The sequence below is a fragment of the Crocodylus porosus genome, unplaced genomic scaffold, assembly GCF_001723895.1.
Source record: "Crocodylus porosus isolate Cpor-Errol unplaced genomic scaffold, CroPor_comp1, whole genome shotgun sequence".
In the NCBI taxonomy this organism is placed as follows: Eukaryota; Metazoa; Chordata; order Crocodylia; family Crocodylidae; genus Crocodylus; species Crocodylus porosus.
This window is the reverse complement of record NW_017728906.1, coordinates 5,187,891-5,211,787: the sequence shown is the minus strand read 5'-3', so window position 1 is coordinate 5,211,787 and position 23,897 is coordinate 5,187,891. Positions and strand designations below refer to the sequence as shown.

The 23,897-nt window shown below is 40.5% G+C and overlaps 1 protein-coding gene across 1 annotated transcript in view; it reads right to left on the bottom strand.

Moving 5' to 3' along the window:
• CBLB (Cbl proto-oncogene B) overlaps positions 1 to 23,897 on the bottom strand; it is a 181,242-nt gene that overhangs the window by 76,466 nt on the left and 80,879 nt on the right. The window contains exons 4-5 of the mRNA XM_019557095.1: positions 14,933 to 15,079; positions 1,832 to 1,988 (exon numbers count right to left, since the gene is read on the bottom strand). Of these exons, the coding sequence (XP_019412640.1) occupies positions 1,832 to 1,988; positions 14,933 to 15,079 (304 nt within the window). The remainder of the gene's footprint in view (positions 1 to 1,831; positions 1,989 to 14,932; positions 15,080 to 23,897) is intronic.

Genomic DNA, 23,897 nt, shown 5'->3' with positions numbered 1-23,897 from the left:
CACACGCCAGGATCACACGACCCCAGACAGGTGTTCATCCAATCTCTTTTTGAATTTACCCAAGGTAGGAGCAAGTACCACTTCCCTAGGAAGTTGGTTCCAGATCCTAGCCACCCTAACAACGAAATAGTGCCTCCTAATTTTTTAACCTGAACCTATTCTCCAGCAGCTTCTGGCCACTGTTCCTCGTCACCCCAGATGCTGCTGTGGCGAATAGGACCCTTCCTATTTGCTGCTGATCTCCCCTAATGAGTTTGTAGGCAGCCACCAAATCTCCGCTCAGCCTCTGCTTGCTGAGGCTGAACAGGTTCAGGTCCCTCAGCCTCTCCTCGTAGGGCCTGCCCTGCAGCTCTCCAACCAAGTGGGTGGCCCACCTGTGAACCCTCAAGACAGGCCACATCCTTTTTAAAGTGCAGTGCCCAGAACTGGATGCAGTACTCCAACTGTGGCCTGACCAACATTGTGTAGAGGGGGAGTAGCACCTCTCTGGACGAGCCTGAGATGCATCTTTGGATGCACGACAAGGTGCAGTTAGCTTTGCTGGCTGCAGTCTGGCACTGGTGGCACACGTTCATCTTGGAGTCAATAATGACTCCAAGATCCCTTTCCACCTCTGTGCTCACAAGGGGGGAGCTCCCCACCTTGTATGTATGCTGTGGATTCCTTCTCCCCAGGTGCAGCACCCTGCATTTATCTATATTGAACCCCATGCTGTTACCATCCGCCCACTTCTGCAGTCTGTCTAAATCTAATTGCAGCCTGTTTCTCCCTTCGAGTGTGCCTACCTCCCCACACATCTTGGCGACATCAGCAAACTTGGACAATGTGTTTTCCACCCCCTCGTCCAAGTCGCTGATGAAGATGTTGAACAGTGTAGGCCCCAGGAACGAGCCCTGGGGAACCCCACTATCCACACCCTGCCAGGTCGAGTACGACCCATCCACCACCATTCTGGGTGTGCCCCATCAGCCAATTTTTGACCCATCCAACTGTGTAGGCATCAGTGCTTTGAAAGGTATTGTCCTTAAATACCTTTCTGTACAATTGCCTTAAAAAGGTAATCGACCCATCAATACCTTTTAAGCAAATTTCTGATAACAAATTATGCAAACATTACATGTTGTCAATGTACATTTCAGAAAAAGGAAAAGATGGTTAATGCCCAAGTAAGTGACAAGATAATCATTTCTGGGAAATGATTTCTTATCCACCATGGAGAAACCAAAGCGAAGAATATTAAGAATCAACAAGAACAAATATAAATACAGCTCCAGAATTTAAATGGTGCCTCCATTTAGGTATTACAACATGGAATGGGCATGCTCTGATAAAAGGCATGTAGCCCAGGTACAAAAAAACTGCGCAACTCAAACTTCCACAATAACTCAGTAATTCTACTGCTACCAAGAAGCTGTAACCATCTCTTTCCATTTCTCCCAATGACCGAATTTTATTAAAAACTTCAAAAGTAAAAAAAAAATCAGGTCTGTATTTAACATAGAGTCATTTATAAGCAACGCTGTGTGCATGCACATACCTAGAAACTCTGAAGTATAAACACATACTTTTAAAATATTTGGAACCTCTATTTCGAGAAATGCATCTGGGGAAAAAATACTGAACTGTCACACCCATGACATGGTAACGATGTGCATTAGTTACACACACATTGTTTTATCAGAATAGTTTTTCAAACTTTGGGCCATGATGCCCACACATGTGTGTTCAAGTTGCTCATGATTTTTCAACTACCTGGATTTGGTTGACCTCCTGGGGAATAGACTCATAGATTTAAAGTCTTTTATAACTGTGGAATATTTTTAAATCTTACCTGAAATAGTCTAGTGAAGATATCAAACTCAAAAACTGAAATGTAATCATTGCAGGTCAAGTCAATGGTAGACTTCAGAGCCATTGCTTCCAAACCAGAGCTTATCTGATGAACCTCATGAAGGCACTGCCTGAACACTTTCCATGGCACTATAGTTCTGAGAGGGGGGAAAACATTTTTTTTGTTAGAAAAATCTCACATTTAAAAACATCATCTTATTTAGGCAGCATAACTCAAGCTTGAAATTAATGTAATTATTTTTGATATCACTGCAACAACTAAAAACTTTAATTTTCTGAAACGATTCCAACAAATGCCAGTACATTTTGCTTTCCATTAAAATGATGCTGTTAAACAAACTGTCTCATTTATTTTAGGATATTACATATTCAAGCCAATTTAATCTCCCACAATGGGTAATTTTAAGTGAAAACCGTGCTAGGGAAAGAAGGTGGAAATGTTATAAAGGAGTGAAACACCTAATTTAGCTATAATACAGTCGCATTGACCCACCCTACAACAACCCAATCCTGGATTTGAAGGAATGATATTTGTGGCTGAAAGCACCCAAACATCTGTCTTTAGTGGACACTTGGCATCTCTGCTCAGATTGACAAGTGCGCTATTTAGTGTCTATTGCCTTTGTCCTCTCCCCCGCACCTCTGCCCATTTCTTTTTTAATTAAGGTTCACTTGTTCCAGTTCTTTTCATATCAAGTAATCAACCCTCTGACAAGAACCACTATAAATACCGCTGACCAAGGGAATATAGAACCTCTCTATCCAACTGCCACAGCAGTGATTCTTAACCAGGGTAACACAGCTCCCTACGATGCCTTGAGATCCTTTCAGGGGTGCTACGTGCTACCATGAAAAGTTAACACTGTTAGATACGCTAACATTTCACAAGCTAAACCCAGAGGTTTCAAATAGGGACCCAGAGCATTCATAAATACATTCTGACCTATTGTGCTTCAAGTTCCTTGTAACAGAAGAATGGCTTGTTATTTTTCTATAGTAAAAAAGCATATGAAAACTAAGCTGGCATTTTCTGACAAGTGCCTTGAATCTAACAAGGGGTGTCTTGAGTCTAAAAATGTAAAGAACCACCGTAATAGAGAACGTATATTGCCTTGGTGATTGTCTACCTACTTTACAGATTCTATACCCTTCTAACCAAAACCAATTTGGAAAAAAACAAAAATTTGTTAGGAAATTGATACCAGTAGTGGACAAAGAAAAGACTGCAGGATGGTAGCTGCTAATTGGTACACATCGGAGCAAAGCTCCTTCACGTGTATAGATGCCCATTCCCTCTAAGTGCCACACTGCGCTGGCCTAAGTTGTTCTTCATATCCTTTTGCATCTGTGCACAAAAATCTGTTGGTTCTTGTGCTAACACAAACATTTCTGAGTTCATCCATGGACGATCATTTGAAGATGGTGTTGAACCCTTTACAACCCATGGCAAACTGCATCTCAACAGCAGCTGCTTCCTCTTCTCCCAAAGAATGTAAAGTTTACTCATCTCAACTGGACAAGACACTAAACCCCTGAAAATTTTCCCTGCAAATTCTAGTGGACCACAATGCCAATGGGAGTACAGGATGGGCTTTACACATTTTAAATGACAAACAGTACCTATATTTGCCTACAGGACTTCTAATAACAAAAGCTTACATGCTTTTTATGTTTAATGTTCAATATATTCCTCGCAGGCTTTTGTTCTTCACACAGTCTAACTTTGTAAACCCAAAACATTTTTATTCCCCAGTTATTTTTTCAACTACCCTCTTTATAAAGATAAAACACCACCACCAATACCAAAATATTATTATTAATAATGATTAACAACAATAATAAAAGTAACTCAGAGTTGTGTTAGAAAAGGCTAGATATATCCAACTGCTCCACAAAAAATAAATACTTGATTTACACCTTAACAAAAAACAAAAACAAACAAATCAAAAAAAGGCTGAAAGCATAATTAAAGGCCTGATCCCACATTTCTACTGTAGGAAACACATTTAATTGGACTTTTACTGTTTCATAAATGATTTTGGATATGGAAATCTATGCGTCACTGAGGTTTACATTGAGAAAAATAAAAATGATAAAATATGATGAAGCTTAATAGATTTTAACAGATACTTTCATCTGAGTTTGAAAAACAGGAAACCACAAAAAACTGAAGAGACATACCACATCAGATGCCATTTAAAGAAAGAATGCTCATCAAATTTCAGTTACGATAAAGAAAGAACAAAATGTGCCCTGAATTTAGAGAACAAAGTTAGGAACCCCATGTCAACCCGTGGTATAGAAACCATGTGCACTTAATTTCTATACTTTTGAAAACTAAAGGTCTTCTGCTGAGACAGTCAACCAGAGTGTGAATAAAGCATGACAGACAGACAGACAGCTTTTATAATATTAGAATTCTACTGGCTTCCAACAAATGTTCCTGACAAACAACATGTAGAGATAGAAACTAATGGAATAAAGCTTGACAGCCTTTTACGACAGCCAAACAGTAGTTTCTTTCAAAAAAGTCTTCCCATTAATTTCAGTGAGCTTTGGATCAAGCCTCTTCTCATCTGCTTAAAGCTCAACTGCCTCCGACAGTTGATTGCCAATGAACACCCATTTCTACTTCACACTATGGCATGACGCAGATTTTAGTCCTAAATGATTTAGGATTATTTTAGGCCCGTCTCCTTTCCCTGCACACTTGAGGACAACAAACACAAGTTGTAGCCTTTGTATTACAGAGTTGCTAGTCAAGAGTAAATCAGTGGTTCAAGGGAAAAGGATGGATGGGGGACAGAGGGTGGCTACACCAGGACATTCAAACTTCTTCCCTTGGTTCAAATAGCCTAAATATGGTGACTTAGAATCATAGAAAATTAGGGTTGGAAGGGACCTTATGAGGTCATCTAGTCCAGCCCTCTGATCAAAGCAGGACCATCGTCAACTAGATGATCCCAGCCAAGATTTTGTCTAGCTGGGTCTTACAAACCTCCAAGCATGGAGAGTCCACATCCTCTCTGGGTAACCTGTTCCAGTGTTTTACTACCTTCCTAGTGAGAAAATTCTTCCTAATATCTAACCTAAACATCCCTTGCTGCAACTTGACATGGTTGCTCCTTGTTCTGTCATCTGCCACTACTGCGAACAGTTTAGCTCCACCCGCTTTTGAACCCATCTTCAGGTATTTGAAGGCTGCTATTAAATCCCTCAGTCTTCTCTTCTCTAGACTAAATAAGCCCAGTTTCCTCAGCCCCCCCACCCCCGACCACTTTCACTGCCCTCCCACTGGACTTGGTTCACATGATATAAATGAATCCTGTTTGACAGCGCATTATTTGGATCAAGGCTGAAGATATGCTTCCCACAAGGGCAGAAGAGCTAGAAGGGAGATTTTTTTGGGAGCTGGATGGCAAGATGAGTACCTGTACAAATTATTTCATTGCTAGTGGAATTTTTGTATTTGTTATGGAGTTAAGGCACCTGGATCTTTGTAAGAGTGATTTATCATCATTAGCATTATTCTGCTTATTTAAATCTAGAGAAAATACTTTAGATGCTGGTCTGGGAAATGATCAAACCTATGATGAGATCAGAACTATTTTAAAGAATACCATATTTGTTATGCCTACTAGATAACTTTATAGAAAGATCATTTGTTGACTTAAGAAAAAGATGACAACTTGAAAAGGAGAGAGATTTTCCATGCTCTTTGTCCTTGTGGTTTTTTGTTGAATTATGCTACTAATGATGCGCAACGCTGGATGTTAGCAGGTATTATGCACATGCCTGATGACATTAGGCAGATCGGAGGAAACTTGTGTGAGAAGGGATGGGTTAGTCACCTCTGACAGTCTTATAATATTAGGCTCTTCTGCAGAATTACGCTAACTAAGAACACTGCCTCACTCTCTTTTAATAGTAGCCATGGAAGCTGTCAGAGCCTATGCAAAGTACACTACTTCTACTGAAACAATTTTCTTGGAATATTTCATATTCTGAGTAGCAGAAGATAGTACCCAAACTTCAACTTCAACATAATATTGGCAATCATTTCTTCTACATTACCTGGGAATTTCAGGATGCATGGTTTTATTATGCAAAAATAACACTGATGCATTACATGTCAAATACAGTGCCATACAAATAATTAAAATCATTAAAGAGAAAGCACAGAAAGGGAATGATAAAGTTCAAAAAGTAAACTTGAACTAACATAATAAGGAAGCTGATGGACCTCTTGCTTTGTGGTTTTTATTAGAGACAGAACTAAATCTCACTAATTGTAAGTCAGTGTCTTTGCACTGCCTTCACCTCATTTGAAGATGGGGCAAGTCCATATTTAAAGAATAACACCACTATGTTGTTTTCTCAAGCCTCAGGAAGCTTGTGTTTAACCCCAATGAACAGAAAAATGCTTATGCACATTAACTTTTTTTGCTCTCACTGTAGAGGTCTCTTGACAGTTACCTCTGATTTGAGATACCTGAAGAAAGGAAACACTCCCAATGAAGACTGTGCCTTTCCATTTTCTCTGGAAGGGTAATAGCAACCAGTGTATTGTTAAATTGGTGGCATTGGGTTAAAACACGCTGACCTCATGCTTAGGAAAAGGAGCTACAGTAAGTAGGTGAATCTTAACGGTCAGCTTAAATCAGCACACTCACATGCACAATGCTCTAAACACTAGCCAAGTTTCCTCCAGACCATTTGAAACAAAATGATTAGAACTCAGCACGTAATTCACAAGTCATTTAGCTTCTTTTTCTGCTCAAGGGATATCCTGGAACAGGCTGGACTTCTCAAATTATGAATTTTTAAAATTTATTTATTTTTAAATGAAAAGAGATAGCTGGACAGAAAATAAGCCATCCGCTGCACAAATATTCAATGTGTAGTACCTCTGAGCAACATGGTTTACATGCAACTGGCCAAATAAAGCTGCATGCAATTCTTTCTACACGCTATGCCACAGATTTCTAAGTTACACATATAAACATTCACTTCAGAAAAACTTGCAGTTTACTCGCAGCCAACATTTGTACCACTAAAGGATATGGCTTTGCTCAAGATTGATTTATTAAAAAAAAGAAAAAAAAAAGAAAAAGAAAAAGAAAAATCAAGTAAACAATAAACAAGCGCCAACTAAGCAAGGGTTACAGTTTCTTTCTTCCGAATACCATCCCAAAGACTCTCCTGTACTAATGGCAGATCATGTGATCACAAAGGTCCTTACCATTGCACAAGTCAATTCAAAGCAGCCTAGAATGATAGCATAACTACTTTTTCCCCTTGTGACATGTTATCTCATCCCATCCACTCCATACAACAGTTATGGGGAACTCAGTATGTTTCCTCAGTTGAGGTAAGTGGAACAAGAAAAACCCACCAGTTATATGAAGCTGAGTTTTGTAGATGGCCAAGCTTGGGATCTGTCGTGGAATTTGCCCCCAAAACCTGATGAAGACAGGTGAAGGAAATTGAAGCCATGAAAGTTGGAGCCATTTAAGAAGAGCTCCTCACTTTCAGCCCTTTGCTATTATACAGGGGTGGTCAACCTGCAGCTCTGGAGCCACATGTGGTTCTTCAGAAGTTAATATGCATCTCCTTGAATCTCTGCACAAGCACACGGGGACCAGCTTCCCTCATCTTCTCCCAAACCGAAGCTGGTCCCCTCAAAAATTCAACTGTTATCTCCTGCAGGCAGTTTGCAGATCACTGTCTGCTTCAGACTTCTCTCCCCTCTCAATGTTTTTCTGCCTTAGCTAAACATGGCTAAAAAAAAGCCTTTAATCTTCTCACCAAGCCCTTCTATTACCTTTCTTAAATCATTATGAACAACACAGCTACCTTTCTTAAATCACTATGAACAACACAGCTACTCAGGACCATACCCTGGGCATCACTGTCCTGTCTGACGACCTCACATCTAAGGTATGTCCAAGTCTTGCCTGAAATAACCGAAGAGCTTACAGGTCTCCTGTGAAGATTTAACAATACAAAATTAGAAGCAAAACAAATAAATAAATGGCATAATTATAGAGAATTTAAAATCTCAGTGGCAGTGATATTTTGGTGCCAATTCATTTTGTAACATAGAGAATGTCCCAAATTTCCTCTCTTAGCTGTCACAAAGCACTGCATTAGTTCACTGTAGCCTAGAAATCAGAAGGTTGAAAAAACAAACAAACAAACAGTTAGGTCATCTAGCCAGCTCTCCTTGTCAGTGCAGGATGGCTCCCTGTGGTATTCTCCACATTTTTGCTCACAGCAGAAACCAAGAAAAAAAGCTGTAAGGCAATATTAAAAATTAGCGTGGAACTGGGAAAAATTAGCATCAAGAACTACTGACTGATAAAATATGGATAATGAAGAAGCTATCAGGTTATGTTTTATATGCACATTTACAACCCACTAGGGGTTACTAGAGTATCTGTAAATAAACGTAACTGCTGATTACATGCTCTACAATTTCATGGTTCCATTTAGCATTACTGTTTAGCTGTACATTTAACTAGACTTGGCTTCACCATAAATATGACAATAAACTGGGGATGGAGATGTTTTCACTTTCCTAAAACTGCTTGTTCAGAATTCACCATCCACCACATATTTGAATGCTGCAGTCTTGAGTCCTGACATTGACTCCATCCATCACTACCAATTTCCTCCTAGAAATCTTGTCTTAGTTCTGCTTTTGTGAACCTGTCCCGTTATTCTGCTAACAACTGCATCCAAACATTCTCTGCGTGGCTCTGCCTTTAGCCCATTCCAACTCTTCAAGCATTTCAGATTTCATTCATCCATCCATCCCCATCTTAAACTACCATCTCTGCACAGATGATTCATTCACAATGCTCCTTTTGCAGCCTTATCTCCTCCTATCCAGTCCTGTATCCCAGGCTCTCTCTCTGACAGCTCCTCGTGCATCATTAAACTTCGCAAACTTAATACTTGACAGCTAACCTTCCAAACACCCTGTATCTGGAGAACATCTCAACTGACCTTAATCACAGTCCCAACTTGGACACTGGGGTATCATAATTGACTATGTTCTCTACACATGCCTATAAAGACAACCCAAATGTCACTATTACTTCCTTTATAAGACTCTAAGGTCCAACCTTTTTCCTTCTCTCCCCCTCCCCACCCCTCCCTGACTTGCAGTACCAGATTCTAACCCAATCCTTCATTCATGCATCTTACGCCTCCCTAGCTTTTTTGACCTCCAACTGCTCCCCTCAGACTTATATGAAACACTGTTTCAAGAATGACCTGCTTGCTCCATTATTCTAACAGTACCAAACCCCCCTGGGTTTCTGCATGAGTTTGTTTTAATTTGTATCACATGAATTCTGTGCCTTACAACTCTTTCCAACTCCCAGGAGAGATGAATGGTGCAGGGTCAGTGCACAAGTTGGATCCGGCTTGGAAGCCTGACCCCACAAACCCAGAGTGGCAATTAAGACTACAGGCTGGGTCTCTCTCTGCAGCTCACCAGGCTGCACACAGCTCTTCAGGCTGGATCTGGCCCATGGGACCAGAGTTGGAACCCCTGGACTAAATCTCTTAAACCCCATCTTTCTCCTTGATAGCTGCTGCTATGGTGTCTAAGGGAAAGTGACAACTAAGAGTGGTTAGATAACTATATACAAGTTCCTTCTAACCATTTATCTTAGCTACATATTTTATTTTTAAAGTAATCAATCCAAAACCATCTGGCTCTGTACATAGCTGACTGTAAACGCTGAAAGAAGTGCATCCTATGACACATAAAAGGTCATTTGTGGAACAGTTATAATGTTACAGTGGTTACAAAGGGATCAGCAGTTCTAACAGCATGATTACAGAAGCACGTGTTCTTGAGAAACAACACTTAGTATATTAGAGCGCAAGAAAATAAAAGGGTTTCTAATTAATTTTGGGCGATTAGGCAGAGGATTAGAAGTAAAATTTCCTCTGCCAGCAGCAAGGATGATGCTCAAGGGCAACCAGCATGGTTTCATTAAGGGCAGGTCCTGTCAAATCAACCTGATTGCCTTCTACAATCAGATCACAAAAATCATTGGACGCAGGTGTCATGGTAAATGTAGTCTTTCTGGACTTCAGGAAGGCCTTTGACACCATCTCCCACGCTATTCTCATAAAAAAAAACTAGGCGCCTGTGGCACTGATGCCTGCACAGTCAGATGGATTGCAAATTGGCTGAGGGGCCATACTCAGAGAGTGGTGTTGAACAAGTCATATTCAAACTGGAGGGAAGTGGGCAGTGGAGTCCCCCAGGCTCAGTTCTTGGGCCCGCACTGCTCAATTTCATTTTTAGCGACTTGGACGACAGGGTAAAAAGCACCCTGTTTAAATTCGCTGACAACACCATGATTTGAGGTGAGGTGGGCATGCTAGAAGGGAAGGACAGATTACAGCGGGACCTGGACAGGTTACAGGGGTGGGCAAATAAAAACAGGATAGGATTCAATACTGGCAAGTGCAAGGTGCTGCACTCAGGCAGTAGGAACCAGCAGCATACCTATAGGCTAGGGAACTCCCTTCTCAAAAGCACAGTGGCAGAAAGATCGTAGAGTCATTATTGACTCCAAGATGAACATGGGCCGACAATGCGAGGACACGGTCAGTAGGGCTAACCATACCTTGTCACGCACCCACAGATGCATCGCAAGTAGGGCCAAGGAGGTGATCCTCCCCCTCTATGCAACACTGCTCAGGTCGCAGCTGGAGTACTGCGTCCAGTTCTGGGCGCCGCACTTCAGGAGGGATGTGGACAACATGGAGAGGGTCCAGAGGAAGGCCACCCGCATGATCCGGGGACAACAGGGCAGACCCTACAAGGAGAGGCTACAGGACCTTAACCCGTTCAGCCTTCGCAAGAGAAGGCTGAGGGGGGACCTGGTGGCCATCTATAAACTTACTAGGGGGGACCAGCAGGGATTGGGAGAGACCTTGTTTCCCTGAGCACCTCCCGGAGTAACAAGGAATAACGGCCATAAGTTGCTAGAGAGTAGGTTTAGACTAAACATTAGAAGGCGCTACTTCACAGTCAGGGCGGCTAGGATCTGGAACCAACTTCCAAGGGAAGTAGTGCTGGCTCCTACCCTGGGGGTCTTTAAGAGGAGGCTTGACGTTTACCAAGCTGGGGTAATTTTGAGCCCAGTTTTCTCCTGCCCATGGCGGAGGATTGGACTAGAAGATCTACAAGGTCCCTTCCTACCCTACTTCTAGAAATCTAGGAATCTATAAATGTACCCTGCAAACTGGATACTGGGGTTTGATCTTTGAAAAATATCTGCAGTTAGCAAAATGACATGACATATTTTACTGGGCTGATGAATAAAACCCAAATGGATTGTGGACTGCTATGTTGTTTCCATTATTTCAAATTAAGCCTGAAAAAAGTGATACTTTGCTGATATTACACCAAAATGAAAGAGGGGCTGTAGGAATGTCTCTGCTTTTTATTTATCCTTACAGGAAACCAGGAAATGTATTTCGCAATAATATTCAGCAAAATCATAAAGGATCAACTGTAAATAAAGAAATCAAAGATCTCAGGTTTAAGTACAATTCTACTGTAGAAACCTCATATGTATTGCAGACATACCTATCTGTATACAGTGCTTAATGAAGATCTAGAGGTTTAATTTTAGGAAGCCAGGTTTGAAAGATTTGAAAAAGTAGCATCGTTACCAGCAAGAACACTAGATATTTTATCATTTTGTTTTACCTCCTACAATACACTAGAAGTGGAAATACGTGCAATTTCTAGGAAAGGGATACTAAAACTATTTGCAGACTAATTTGTCAAATCAGACATTTGAAAAGATGCGACCCAAAGGCATGCTTCCATGTGTTACCCAGTGGATTAAAAGACAATTAATGTCTAAAAGGCTTCAGGCATTTCATTTAACGAACAGATTAAACTGCAAGGCAAAAAAAAACTCCCCGGCTTTCCTCATCTGTTTGTTTGACGTTCATGCTGTTACTTGCTTTACACTTACTTAAACGCAATTAACCAAGCCTGCACTAACGCCAGGGATGCCAAGCACAGCTTAACTCTTCACTGCTTGGAAGAGTTACTAACCATGAGTAGGCCTTAGCTTATTTAAAGAATCACCATACTAAGCAATGACTGAGGGCTGTATACACATGGCTCCATGCAAAACAATATGCACAGCTCATTCAGGCCCCAACATTAGGACCTAAACTACATATATTATGTAAATTCACTGGTTCACCAAACACGGTTAAGTCAATACCTGCAAGGGTTGTTTGTTTAAATATTCAAAATTAAACTTTATTGGGTAGAAAAAATACCAGAAACCCACATGGACAAAAGCTGTGCCTTATAGAGAAGTAGGACTGGCAGGAAAAGGAGTCAAGCAGAAAATGTCACCTCACCCAGAGAGAGGCAAGAGGAGTCAAGAGGTCTGACAGATGGCTCAGGAAGAACACAAAAAAGAGAAGAGGGGCATGAGGCAGTGAACAGAGATACAGTTAAGAGTCTCATTTAGATATATGTCGGCACAGATGCATAGTTACCCTATCCCAATCTCAGAGAAATAAAGGGGGAAGTAGATCAAAACAGAAGTTTTAAAGCTTTTTAGAATCCTCTGCAATCTAACACTAAGGGCTGGGCTGGGCTGCCCTGAAAACCCCCAAAGCTGGTCCTGACACAGCTTGGAGGGGCCATTTGCACAAGGGGAAATAAGTGACCTCAATACATACAGTACAAGGAAACCAGCAGAACGTATGCAGGGGAGCATAATAGAACAGTGTTAGATAAGATTGAGCATGTCAAAATTTGACAGGGGGCCATAATAAACCAGTAGCCTCCAGAGGAAGAGATCTGTAAACCACCACACAAATGGAAATTGCAGCCACAACAACAGACAAGACCATTCAAAGACAGAACCTAGAAAGCAAAGAGTAAGGTGACCAAGGTTCAAAATGGTGATGCCCATTGACCAAGCAAGGCAAGGAAGAGGTAGTGAAGGGAAAAGGTAAAAACACATGGGCATTTTAAAATCTAAGGTTTATAATTTGCTATTTGTAACTGACAATAGTTAACTGTATCTCCTGTGACAGAGCAGATTTTAAATAGCATAAATTTCTTTTAAAAAAAAAAATCTAGGTTTTTATCCAGCCTCTTGTTGATTTTTCTCAATGATCTTTCAAGCAGAGCCAAGAGCAACAACATGGAATGTGCACAGGTTCATTTCAAAGTAAGGTTAAGAGGTGATTTTATTGTGGTCCATAAGTACCACACTGGGAGAAAATTTGATAACATAGGGCTGTTTAAATTACTCAAAGCATAACAAAAGTTAGCAAGTAGTAGCTGAAAATAGATTAATTCAGACCAGAAAGAAGTGAGAATGACTGACTGTGGAACAACTAACTGATTTAGGGGCAGAGATTATCACTTGAAGTATCCTAAATAAAAACTGTAGGTCTCCTTGAAAGAAATGCTCTTGCTCATTTGGAAGTTAACAGACTTGATGCAACATATCACCAAGTGATTTCTACAGTCTGCATTATGCAAGAGGTCAGAAGAGATCATCATAATGGTTTCTTCTTGGCTTCTATGACTACTAATCTCTTTTCTCCTCCCACGCCTGCAATTATGAGCGTAGTGATAAATGTTGCAAATGATGAAAGTGATCAAGTTGTATAGCACACATCCTTATTTAAAAAAAACAACACAACTACTACCTAACATTTGGGTTCATAGTATTCCGTGTAGTATTACTTTTTAGTTGATTACTGATCTATACTTCTGGGCATGTTTCTATGCCAACCCCTATGCCTAGGGTAACCCCCCCCTCCTTCTCCTTGCATTCTGTTTTCCTAAGACCTTGGTTGTCTCCACTATGCTTTCCAGCGCTCACCTATACTCATATGGTATCTTCATTTATTAATGGTTATTTCAGGGGTCAGCAACATTTTTGGCCAGAATGCCAAACACATCCCAACCCTGATCCATACCTCAACTTGGCATGCCAGGGGAAAGGGCCCAGTCCTCATTGCTGGCAGCAACTGCACGCATGCTTCCAGGCAGACAGTGGGGGAGGAGCCGGGGTTGCACTGCCCCAGCCCCTTTCCTGCACTGCATCCTAAGCACACACCATCTGCCCAGAAGCATACACACACACCTACTACCACCACAGAATCCAGCCAGGACTCAGGAGCCCAGTGCAGCTGTTTGCAGTCTCACAGCTGCAGCTGGTCCAGGACCTAGGCAGCTGCTGCCAGTCATGGAGCCTGAGCTGCCTGCAGCAGGGCTTGCAGCCTTCCTGCCGCCTGCTGCAAGCAGGCTGGGCTGTGTGGCCAGCAGCAACTGCCCCAAGCCTGGGCCAGCATGTGGTGGGCAAAGTGTCCTTGAGTGCCGTATACTCTGGTACACATGCTGGGCGTTGCCAACCCCGGGTTATTCCAGGTTTTATAGCAATGCTAGACTCTAAGCACTAATGCAAGTTGTAGTATGCACCTCTTAAGTGGCACATATTAAATACAGGTGATAAAGATAAACATTACTATGTGGACATGTCAAGTACTACATTTTCAGTTGAAAAATTTGCTAAAGGGACAGGAATATCTTCTTGAGTTACTATTAGAGAATTTTAAACTGGCTCTAGAACTTTTAGCAACACTTAAAACATGACAGGGTAACAAATATATATTTTCTGTGAAATCTTTGCCTACTTCCTAATTCAGCCCACCATGATGTCCTTATCATATAACACGCAGAAAAGAAAATTATTCATCATACAATGTATTTAAAAACAAAAGAAACAAAAAAACCCAACCACAACTATCTTAATATCCATGGCAAAAACAATGTTATCCAGAACATCCTTTCATGCTCCTGGTCACACAATTTGGTTTTAGCATATCCTACCTACAGGAAAAGGAAGTATAAATAATGAACCAAACAACCTTAGTCTCTTGAAACTACTACAAAGAAATTAAGCTAAAGATTACTATTCATTATGTAATCTCTAGCATAGTGATGTTACATCCATTACTTATATTCCTGAAAACAGTGCAAACAGCTACTACTTACTTGTCTCCAAAAAATTTCTTCCAAAATTCTGCAGCATCTGCTTTTGTGATACGGAAGTTGTCACCCTGGAACTGGCCGTTCGGAAAGATAGCTTTGATTTCTGCCAACATATGGCTGAAGATAAGGGACAGCTTTGTAAGATTTCGCCTGCAGGGACAAAAGTTCGGTGGAACATCTTAATACTAGTAAATAACTTTGTATTTTCCCATTTATTTTTAGTGTTTATATAATCATGATCTACTGGAGTGAAAACACAGAACCTCCCATGCAATTTCCAGGGAAGACAATAAGTTTTACTATGTATTTTCACGTGTTAAAAATATTTCCACCCTAGCATCTATATATACATTCCATCAACAAATTATACTTTCCAGAAAGAGACTCAACTGTCATTCAGTAACAGAATAGGCTTTTTTTTTTTTTTAAATCACTTATGATGCCTTACGATTTGTCTCTTATCTAAGGTCAGAACCTGAATTTAACTTTTATATGTTGTAGGATTGCTTATTAAATTCCCATCTCATCAGTTCACAAGTACTGAATATCGGTTAGATGCTTACTGTGTACATGGACAAATTACCAAAGACAAACCTTTCATCTGTAACACAAATCAGATATCAACACAGGTTCTCAGAAATACAGTGTTAACCAGGCACTATACATCCTGCCTATAACATTATTTTCTTGATTCTTTTCACCTTTTCTTTATTGCAGAAACATCCTATTCTGGAATGGCCAGATGGTCCATTCCCAAATTATAACCCTTCAGTTATTTTTTTAAAAACATGCATCTACAAAGATTAAGCATCACATGTTTTTAAAACCTCTCTTGAACATAACAGTCACTGACAACATAATAAAATGTGTTCACCAACTGTGTGCAAATATTTTGAAACTGCTTGTAGTTTTGTTTTGTTTCAAAAAAAGCAGACATTAATCAGGTCTTTCTAGCCACATGGTAACCTTAAGGTCTAACAGATCGAGTTATCCAAGCGAACAGAAACACTCTTTTTCAAAATGGAAAAAATATGATTTTCCTTGATCACTGAACTCAGAGAGTGAACGCAACTACCCAGAGCTTTTCCAAAAGAAAATTTTAACTGGAGTTAAACAGAAATATGGAAAAATTTGGTCAGAAGAGATGAACATTCAGAAACTGGAAGAGGATTGTATAATGTAAGCTGAATTGCAGCAGGTTTTACTACCAAGAAAGCTATTATAACTATCATTATAATAAAAATCTATGCAATTAAAAAACCTGATGAGTATACACTCTCATATCCTAAAATGGCTGTAGGGTTAATTCTTCTGGAGTCTTCCCATTAATGTAGCAAAATCAGATGACTACAATTAGGATGCCCAACTGTTCCTTATTCTCTGGATTTGTTCCCCTCTACCCTCCTCGGTAAAGACTTTGTTTTTTAATCAAACCCGTATGTTCTTTATTTTTCCCTCTGCAAAACTCAGGCCCGAAAATCAGTATAAACAACAGCCATCTCATGGTGACCTTTTCAACCGCCAAGTCCTCCTCTTCCTGCCCTTCACACCTTCAAGGTCCGTTCCTCACATCTGTGCAGACTTAACCACAAAAGGGAAGAGCTACAGAATCAACAGCATTCAAATGAGACTACTCGTGTGCTTTGACAGGCAAGTTATTAGGTACCTCACAGTGTACAGACCAGCACACATATTACACTACACTACAGACATCTCAAGCAACTTGGGTGCAAACAAGGTTTGGGCAAGGAGTCACAGACCCCACTTTCAAGCAAAACTGCTCTGCCTTGATTTCATTAGGAATGTAGGTACTCTCTACTTGCCACCCTAAGCCACCATGCGGATTGTGTCTAGCAGTGTGCTAGATGCTTTGGTTTTGGGAATTATTCTGTAATTAAAGGGGCTTTCCTAACATGAATGGAAAGCCACCTATCCTAATAAGATAGGGCAATATTCCCTAATCTGTTATGAAATTTGATCTATTTTGATGCCAAAATAGATTAATTGCAATTAAAAAGTCAAGTTGACAAGGTACATTACCATAGTTGATGAGCTCTCTATTTTACCAGTGTTAAGTCACTGATGTCTTGTTCCATTAAAATTAAAAAAAAAAGACCCAAAAAAGCTGTTTTTTAAATGCACTTAACATTCCAGAGAAGAATGTATAGTAAATGGCTTTGGAAATGAAGACTCATAACTAATATTAGAAAGAAAAAAAGTAAGTTGAAGGGAAAGTATACCACTAAGACACATAATCAAACAAAAGCATCCAGATTAAACTCTTGCACTGCCATCACCGCATAATCAAGGGCTAGTAATTTTCTAAAATCGAGACACATTTCTTGTGTATAAAGATGTAGATCAGATTTATGCTGTTCTACTTAATAAACTGTGTGTGTTATAAGAAGATTTTCCCCAAAATGACAGCATTATAAGGAGTTATAAAAGTGTAAGATCTCTTATTTAGAGCCAGGTACAATTTCTTTCACATTAAAAAAACCCAAATGTTTTCTTTTTTGCATAAACAAATACAAATAAAAACACATTTTCCACTCAAATATTTCCTCAGTTTTTTTGCCAATTTGAATAATAAAACAAAAACAAAAACACAGACCTTACATAAGGGATATGTATAAATGGTAGAACATCCCTCCCAAAACCAGTGCCAACTGGATGGCCATGTTCTCAACTGTGTTTGGCACAAAAGAGGAAAGAGAGTTGAAGTCTTTAAATGATCTACATTCTACTCCAGTCCTCAGGTTCCCTTCCCCCAGTACACAATTCAGGGACTACTCTAAACTCTGCTCAGATATACTGCTCCATTTCAACTTGGGATGACCAGATAGCAGCAGTACTCCAGCCATTACATCACCATCAGAAATCTCAACAGGTCCTTATTACTGGCCCAAACCTGGCACGAAGTGGTGGTGCTGGGCCCCTGGGGCTCAATTCTGGCACACTGGGCAGGGATTGGGTGGTGCCCAGGCTCCAGGGCTTGATCCTGATGCATGGGGCTCAGTCTAGCTAGAGGACCAGCCACATGACACTTATCTGGTCTCCATGGCCAAAAGGCTGACTGCCACTGAGGTAGACAGTCTCTGCTCCATAATGCTTTCTTACTTCAACAGATACTATTCACAGCACTAGAGGTTTTTACAATCAGAAATGCAAATTCTGACAACTTCCACTCTGTACAGTTTAGATGAGCATGGATTATTACCACTGGGTGTAAAGAAGTACAACAAAATACTTGAGTGTTCCTTTCCCTTTCTTTTCTAGGCCAAAAAGTCATCCTAATTTGGAATGTTTCAGACCTCTGTGCCTCATCAGCCCTATATAGGAGTTGCACATGGAATTTCTCTTAAGTGCCTGGCTGGGAGTGTCCAAAACCCTTTGAATACTTTATGAAAGCTCTCTATAACATCCCATGTAGCCACACTGAGACTATACCAACTGAAAGACCAGGTAACACACCACAGATGCACTTTTATATAACCAATTATATACTTCATAGACATTAGGGCTGGAAGGGACCTCAGAAGATCGTCGAGTCTGCCCCTCTTCCCCAGGGGCAGAAAGTTAGTTAGGGTCAAGAGAGCCCAGCAAGATAAGTATCCAAAAGTTTCTTAACGGAGTTCAGAGCAGGTATGGACTGTATGTAGATCTGCAATCTGTTTACTGGAAGACTGACATCCTCATATCAAGAGACTGCCAGTGGCAATGATGGTTTTAATATCCTGAGCAACTGGCACACAGACTGTACAATTACTCTGCAAGCACACAGACATCCTGCTACTAAGCTGGAGGTGTGCATTTCCTTTCCCACACCTACCTACAGAGTGCCTACATGCTTTCATGAATTCTAATAGCACAACTAGAGTGGGGTGACAGGGGCACCCACAACAGGTGCCAATGGGGGTGATGGTGAAAGAAATCTTTAGCCACAGCTGCACAGTCGCCATAGCAGAGACAACCAGATGTCATGACAGCCCCTGCACATGGCAGCTGCCCCAGGCACCCTGCCACACATTACACTGGTGATGAATTTCATCCTGGGTTACTGTGTTGTTCTACTCTGAGAAGACAAAACTGGGAATGATAAGTTGGATTCTTTAGACGCTGGTATCAATGCCCAGCTCAGCCACATTCTCAGTGTGACATTTAGAGAGTCTCTTTCTCCCTAAATACATCTCCCCGTCTCATGAGGCAGTTGTGGGGATGAAATCTATTAATGACTCCAAGTAGTTACATACTAAGGTCATTTCAAATTCAGGCATTACACTATTTAAAAGATACACCAGAGGAGATGCACTTGGATTGTGTGAACCAATCCTGAGAAGATTTAGATATTCTTTTCTTCCAAAGTTTCAAGCTTAAAAAAAAAAAGATATATAAAAAATAATACTCACACGAGGAAAAAGTAAAGTGAAGAGAACATAAAACAAGGGAAATTCAGGATGCTTGAGTATATCCTACCTTTTTACTGTACTGGCATACATAAATAAGAACTTCATTCATATTAAATACAAGAATGGTTACTGTGGTAATAGGAATAAACATTATAACTAATTAATAGCATTAACTTAATTTTTCAGGCTGAACAGCTGTTTCTTTTCCCATTTTGTCTGAAGCTTATCAAATACCTGGTATAGATGTAAATGATCCTACCCTGTGCCAGCCTGATTTTCATTGCATTGACAATTAGAGCTTTTCATCTGAAAATCCAGTTAGGTTTTCTACTACTCACCTGGAGTTGAACAGTATTTTCGGCTTCTACATAGCACTACCTCTCCAGTGGCAGTCAATGCAGTGCAGTGTTTTTAAGTGTGTTCTAACACTGAAAACTCTTGTATAATGTCATATGCTCCATGAAAGGGTGCCCTTTTATATGCTTTGAAGATCTGTCTATTCAGAGTTGATGGAGGGAGATGTTTATATACGAGTCAGATATGTATAAAAAACATGGAAGGGCAGGCGTTCTGCCGACTCTGAAGTCAACAGTCAGACAAGATGGTCAATGGAGCTCTGCCGATTTATACAGATGAGGACAGGCATACTTTTTAAATTTCAAAATCTGTAAGCATCCAAAGCAATTAGCGAACATTATGGAGTAATTACTTGTCAAAAACAGTTGTCTAAAACAAAGCAATTTGTGAGAACCTGAAACAGAGTGCTAAGTTTGTTTGCTGTTATGCTGATCACAAACTGCTTTTCACAAACCAACTTTTTCTATATTTCGCTAAAATATGTATTCCCAGGCTCAAATGATGTCTGCACGTACTTCATACCAGAAGGAATTTTCACCATTCAGTTATAAGCATTTGAAAATGGGACTTAATAAAGGACATGTTACAGTATCTCAAGCGTAACTATAGTGGCCCTAGAAAGTAATAGATTTTTAAAGCAAAGCTCTACCCTACAGGTTCCATAAAATAGAAAGGTTAAGCATGACTAGCAAGCAATAACACAGGCAAGTTGGGGATGTGTCAATATTTCACACACTACACACAAGTGAATTTTTTACTTCTTAAGAGGCAGTAGTGAACAGAGCCCTGAACTAGGAGTTAGGAGGCGCCCGAGTGCCACTGCCACCAATTTGGTGGATAAGGTCATGTAAACTAGCACGTCTGTGACTCTGCTTCCCCATCTGAAATATTAGGTGAGCAGCAAAATACTTTTGATACTGACAGGTGAAAAACCCTAGGAGAAGACCGTCACCACCAGAATCATTAGATAGGCTCAACATATAAGTAAACAAGCAAAGCAAACAGAGGTCTACAGGACTTCCTACAAGTTCATCACTGAGCCTCGTATTAAAAGCTGTCTTGATTAACATTTATGTCCAGTCAACTCTCTTTATATCTATATGGATAATACGAAAACATTGTCATCTGCCTCACTTTTTTGCACATTCCCCTCATTTCTACTGAAATAGTTTTGCTTGGATGCTATCCACTGTCTTTTGACTGAAGTCACAGCTCTGCCTTGTGTTTTGCAATAATTCACAAACCTAGAGGCCTGCCCTAATAAATGATAAGATACATCTCATGTTGCCAGCTCAAGTTCAAAAATAAAACTTAAATCAGCCTTAAATAAGAAAAACCACCAGAATAAAAGTCTATTAGATCTAGAATGCCTTTAAATCAAATGGAATTGGCAACAAATATCCTTGTAAGTCATGGCCGGAAAAAAGGAGCTCAGTTTATTATTAAGGAAAAAATAATTCACTTTTTCTATATGTATTCTAAATAAAAAGTTAGTAGACAGCTCTATTAGCTGGCAAAACTGCACAGGTAAAAACAGAGATAGAAAAACGCAAATGTGAAGAGGACTTGCCAGATGAAATGTTATACTTTTGTCCAAATCTAAAAGCCCCCAAAATAAAGGCTTTACAATCTAAACTATACATATAAAGCTCATTTCCCCATGAGTTATATTCATCTATAAAAACATTTCAGGTCCATGGGTTTAGCTTGCAGTAGAACTCTGAGATCATACCAGATGTGGTGTACCAATTCATGGGAAAGTAATACTTTCTTACCAAACAGGGCTGGCTCTGGACTTGCTTCATTAAATTTATTTTTTGGGGTGCTCAATTAACTGTGAAACTAACCATTTCATTTTTATGGTAATGAAAACCATAGAAATACCAATAGAATTAACTGTGCATCTAATGTCTGCCTCTGTTTCTTCTCTCCCCAACCACGTACATTTTCTTTTCCAATACCTATTGCTTGCCTTCTGCAAGAATGAAACAGTCTATTCCTGACAAGATTGCCCATTCTGTCAATTATGAACCCCCGGAGCTGTAAGAATGGCTACAGTTGTGACTGTATTGGATTTATCTACAAATTACCTTGGAAGATTCTCTGAAGAGGCACTAAGAATTCCAGAAATGTGACCTAAGAAAGCCAAGCTTCTCAAGATACCAATACTTCCTGCAATTTAAAGCCATTCTTGCTCTTCCTGTTCTACTAATCTAGAACAGTGTTTCCCAACCTTTTCCAGCCCAAGGCACAACTTACATTAACAAAAATTTTCCACAGCACACCTGTTAAGGCATTCCCCATCCCCATACTTATGTAGCTCATTGCTGCAGCAAAATTCCACGGCACACCTGTTCATTTCTGACAGCCCAACATTGTGCTGTGGCATACCAGTTGGGAAATGACAATCTAGAACATTTCCTCCTATAGGCAGAAGATTGGGAGAGGGAAGGGGAATAAAACCAAGGATTAACAACAGCTGGGTGATAAAAAGTTCATGATCCAGCCCCACATTCAAGAAGGTTGGACACCCCTGTTCTAGTCCATCTATTTTAGCCACGGCTTCCCTGACAAATGCTGAGAACATCATACCATCCTAATACCAACCTGCTGCTAATAGTTAATAGAAGGGGTTAGGAAAAAGTCAAAATTTGGGAAAAGATTACTTAAGGAAAACAAAGAAAGTTGTTCATCACGGCAACTCCATTTTTCCTTTCCTTTAGTAATTCATTTTACCACCACCCCCACTTAATATTCCTTCTTTTCCTTTTGACTAGAAGAGAGAATGAAAATCCAACCTATCTGCTCATCTATCAGCATGACTTCTAGAGCAGATTATTCAAGAACAGGAACAGAAACAGTTCCGTGAAGCAGAGACACGGGAGACACACAGAATAAAGAAAAAAAAAGGCAATGTAAAGATCCAGGACTATAGAACTCAGGGAACTGATGGCAGGATCCTCTGGGAAGCCAGTTTAAGGGAGAGCTGGTTGTACTTTAAAGAAACCTTATTGAAGACACAGGATCATAACATTGCAACCAACAGGAAGATCAACTTGGTTTAACAGGGAATTATGCAGTGAGCTAAAACACAAAAAGGAAGCTTACAAGAAATGAAAACTTAGACAAACACTAGGAAGGAGTAGAAGAGCATTGCTTGCCCTGTAGAAAAAAAAAAAAAAAAAAATCAGGAAGGCTAAAGCGCAATCAGAGTTGCAGCTAGTAAGGGATGTGATGGGTAAAAAGAAGGGTTTGTACAAGTATGTCAGCAACAAAAGGAAGGTCAGGGAAAGTGTGAGTCCTTCACAAAGTGGGGGAGGCAACCTGGTGACACAGGATGTGGGAAAAGGCTGAATTCTCAATGCTTTTTCCATTTAAGTCTTCACATGCAAGGTCAACTCCCAGACTACTACACCTGGCAGCAGTTTGGGGAGGAGGTGTGCAGTCAGTGGCAAGTCAGTCACTGGGGACTGCTTAGAAAAGCTGGACATATACAAGTCCATGGGGCCACATGGGGTGCACCCGAGGGTGCCGAGGGAGTTGGTGGATGTGACTGCATAGCTGCTGGCCATTGCTTTTGTGGCAATTGGGAGAGATCCTAGATGACTGGAAAAGGGTAAATATAGTGCCCATCTTTAAGAAAGAGTAGAAGGAGGATCCGGGGAACTACAGACCCATCAGCCTCACCTCAGTCCCTGGAAGAATAATGAAGCAAGTCCTCAAGAAATGCATTTCTAAGCACTTGGAGAAGATGATTAAGAAAGGTCAGCATGGACTCACCAAGGGCAAGTCATACCTGACCAACCTGATTGCTTTTTAGGATGAGATGACTGGCTCTGTGGATGCTGGGAGGGAAGTGGACATGAAGGGAAGGGGAAGGAAGTACAGCTTGGATGAATGGGCTGTAAAGGTAGACAGGAAAGTTACTGAATTGTTGGACTCAAAGGGTAGTAATCAATACTCCAGGGGTCAGTCCATCCCATTGTCAGCAGGAAAATGGGATGTAGCACACCCTTAGCAAGTTTGCAGATGACACCAAGCTGGGAGAAGAGTAGACAGGACAAGGATTCAGTGAGACCTTGACAAATTGGAGGACTGGACCAAAAAAGAAATCTCATGGAAGTCAATAAGGACAAGTGCAAAGTCCTTGGGAAGGAACAATCCCCATGCACTGGTACAAACTAAGGACTGACTGGCTAAGC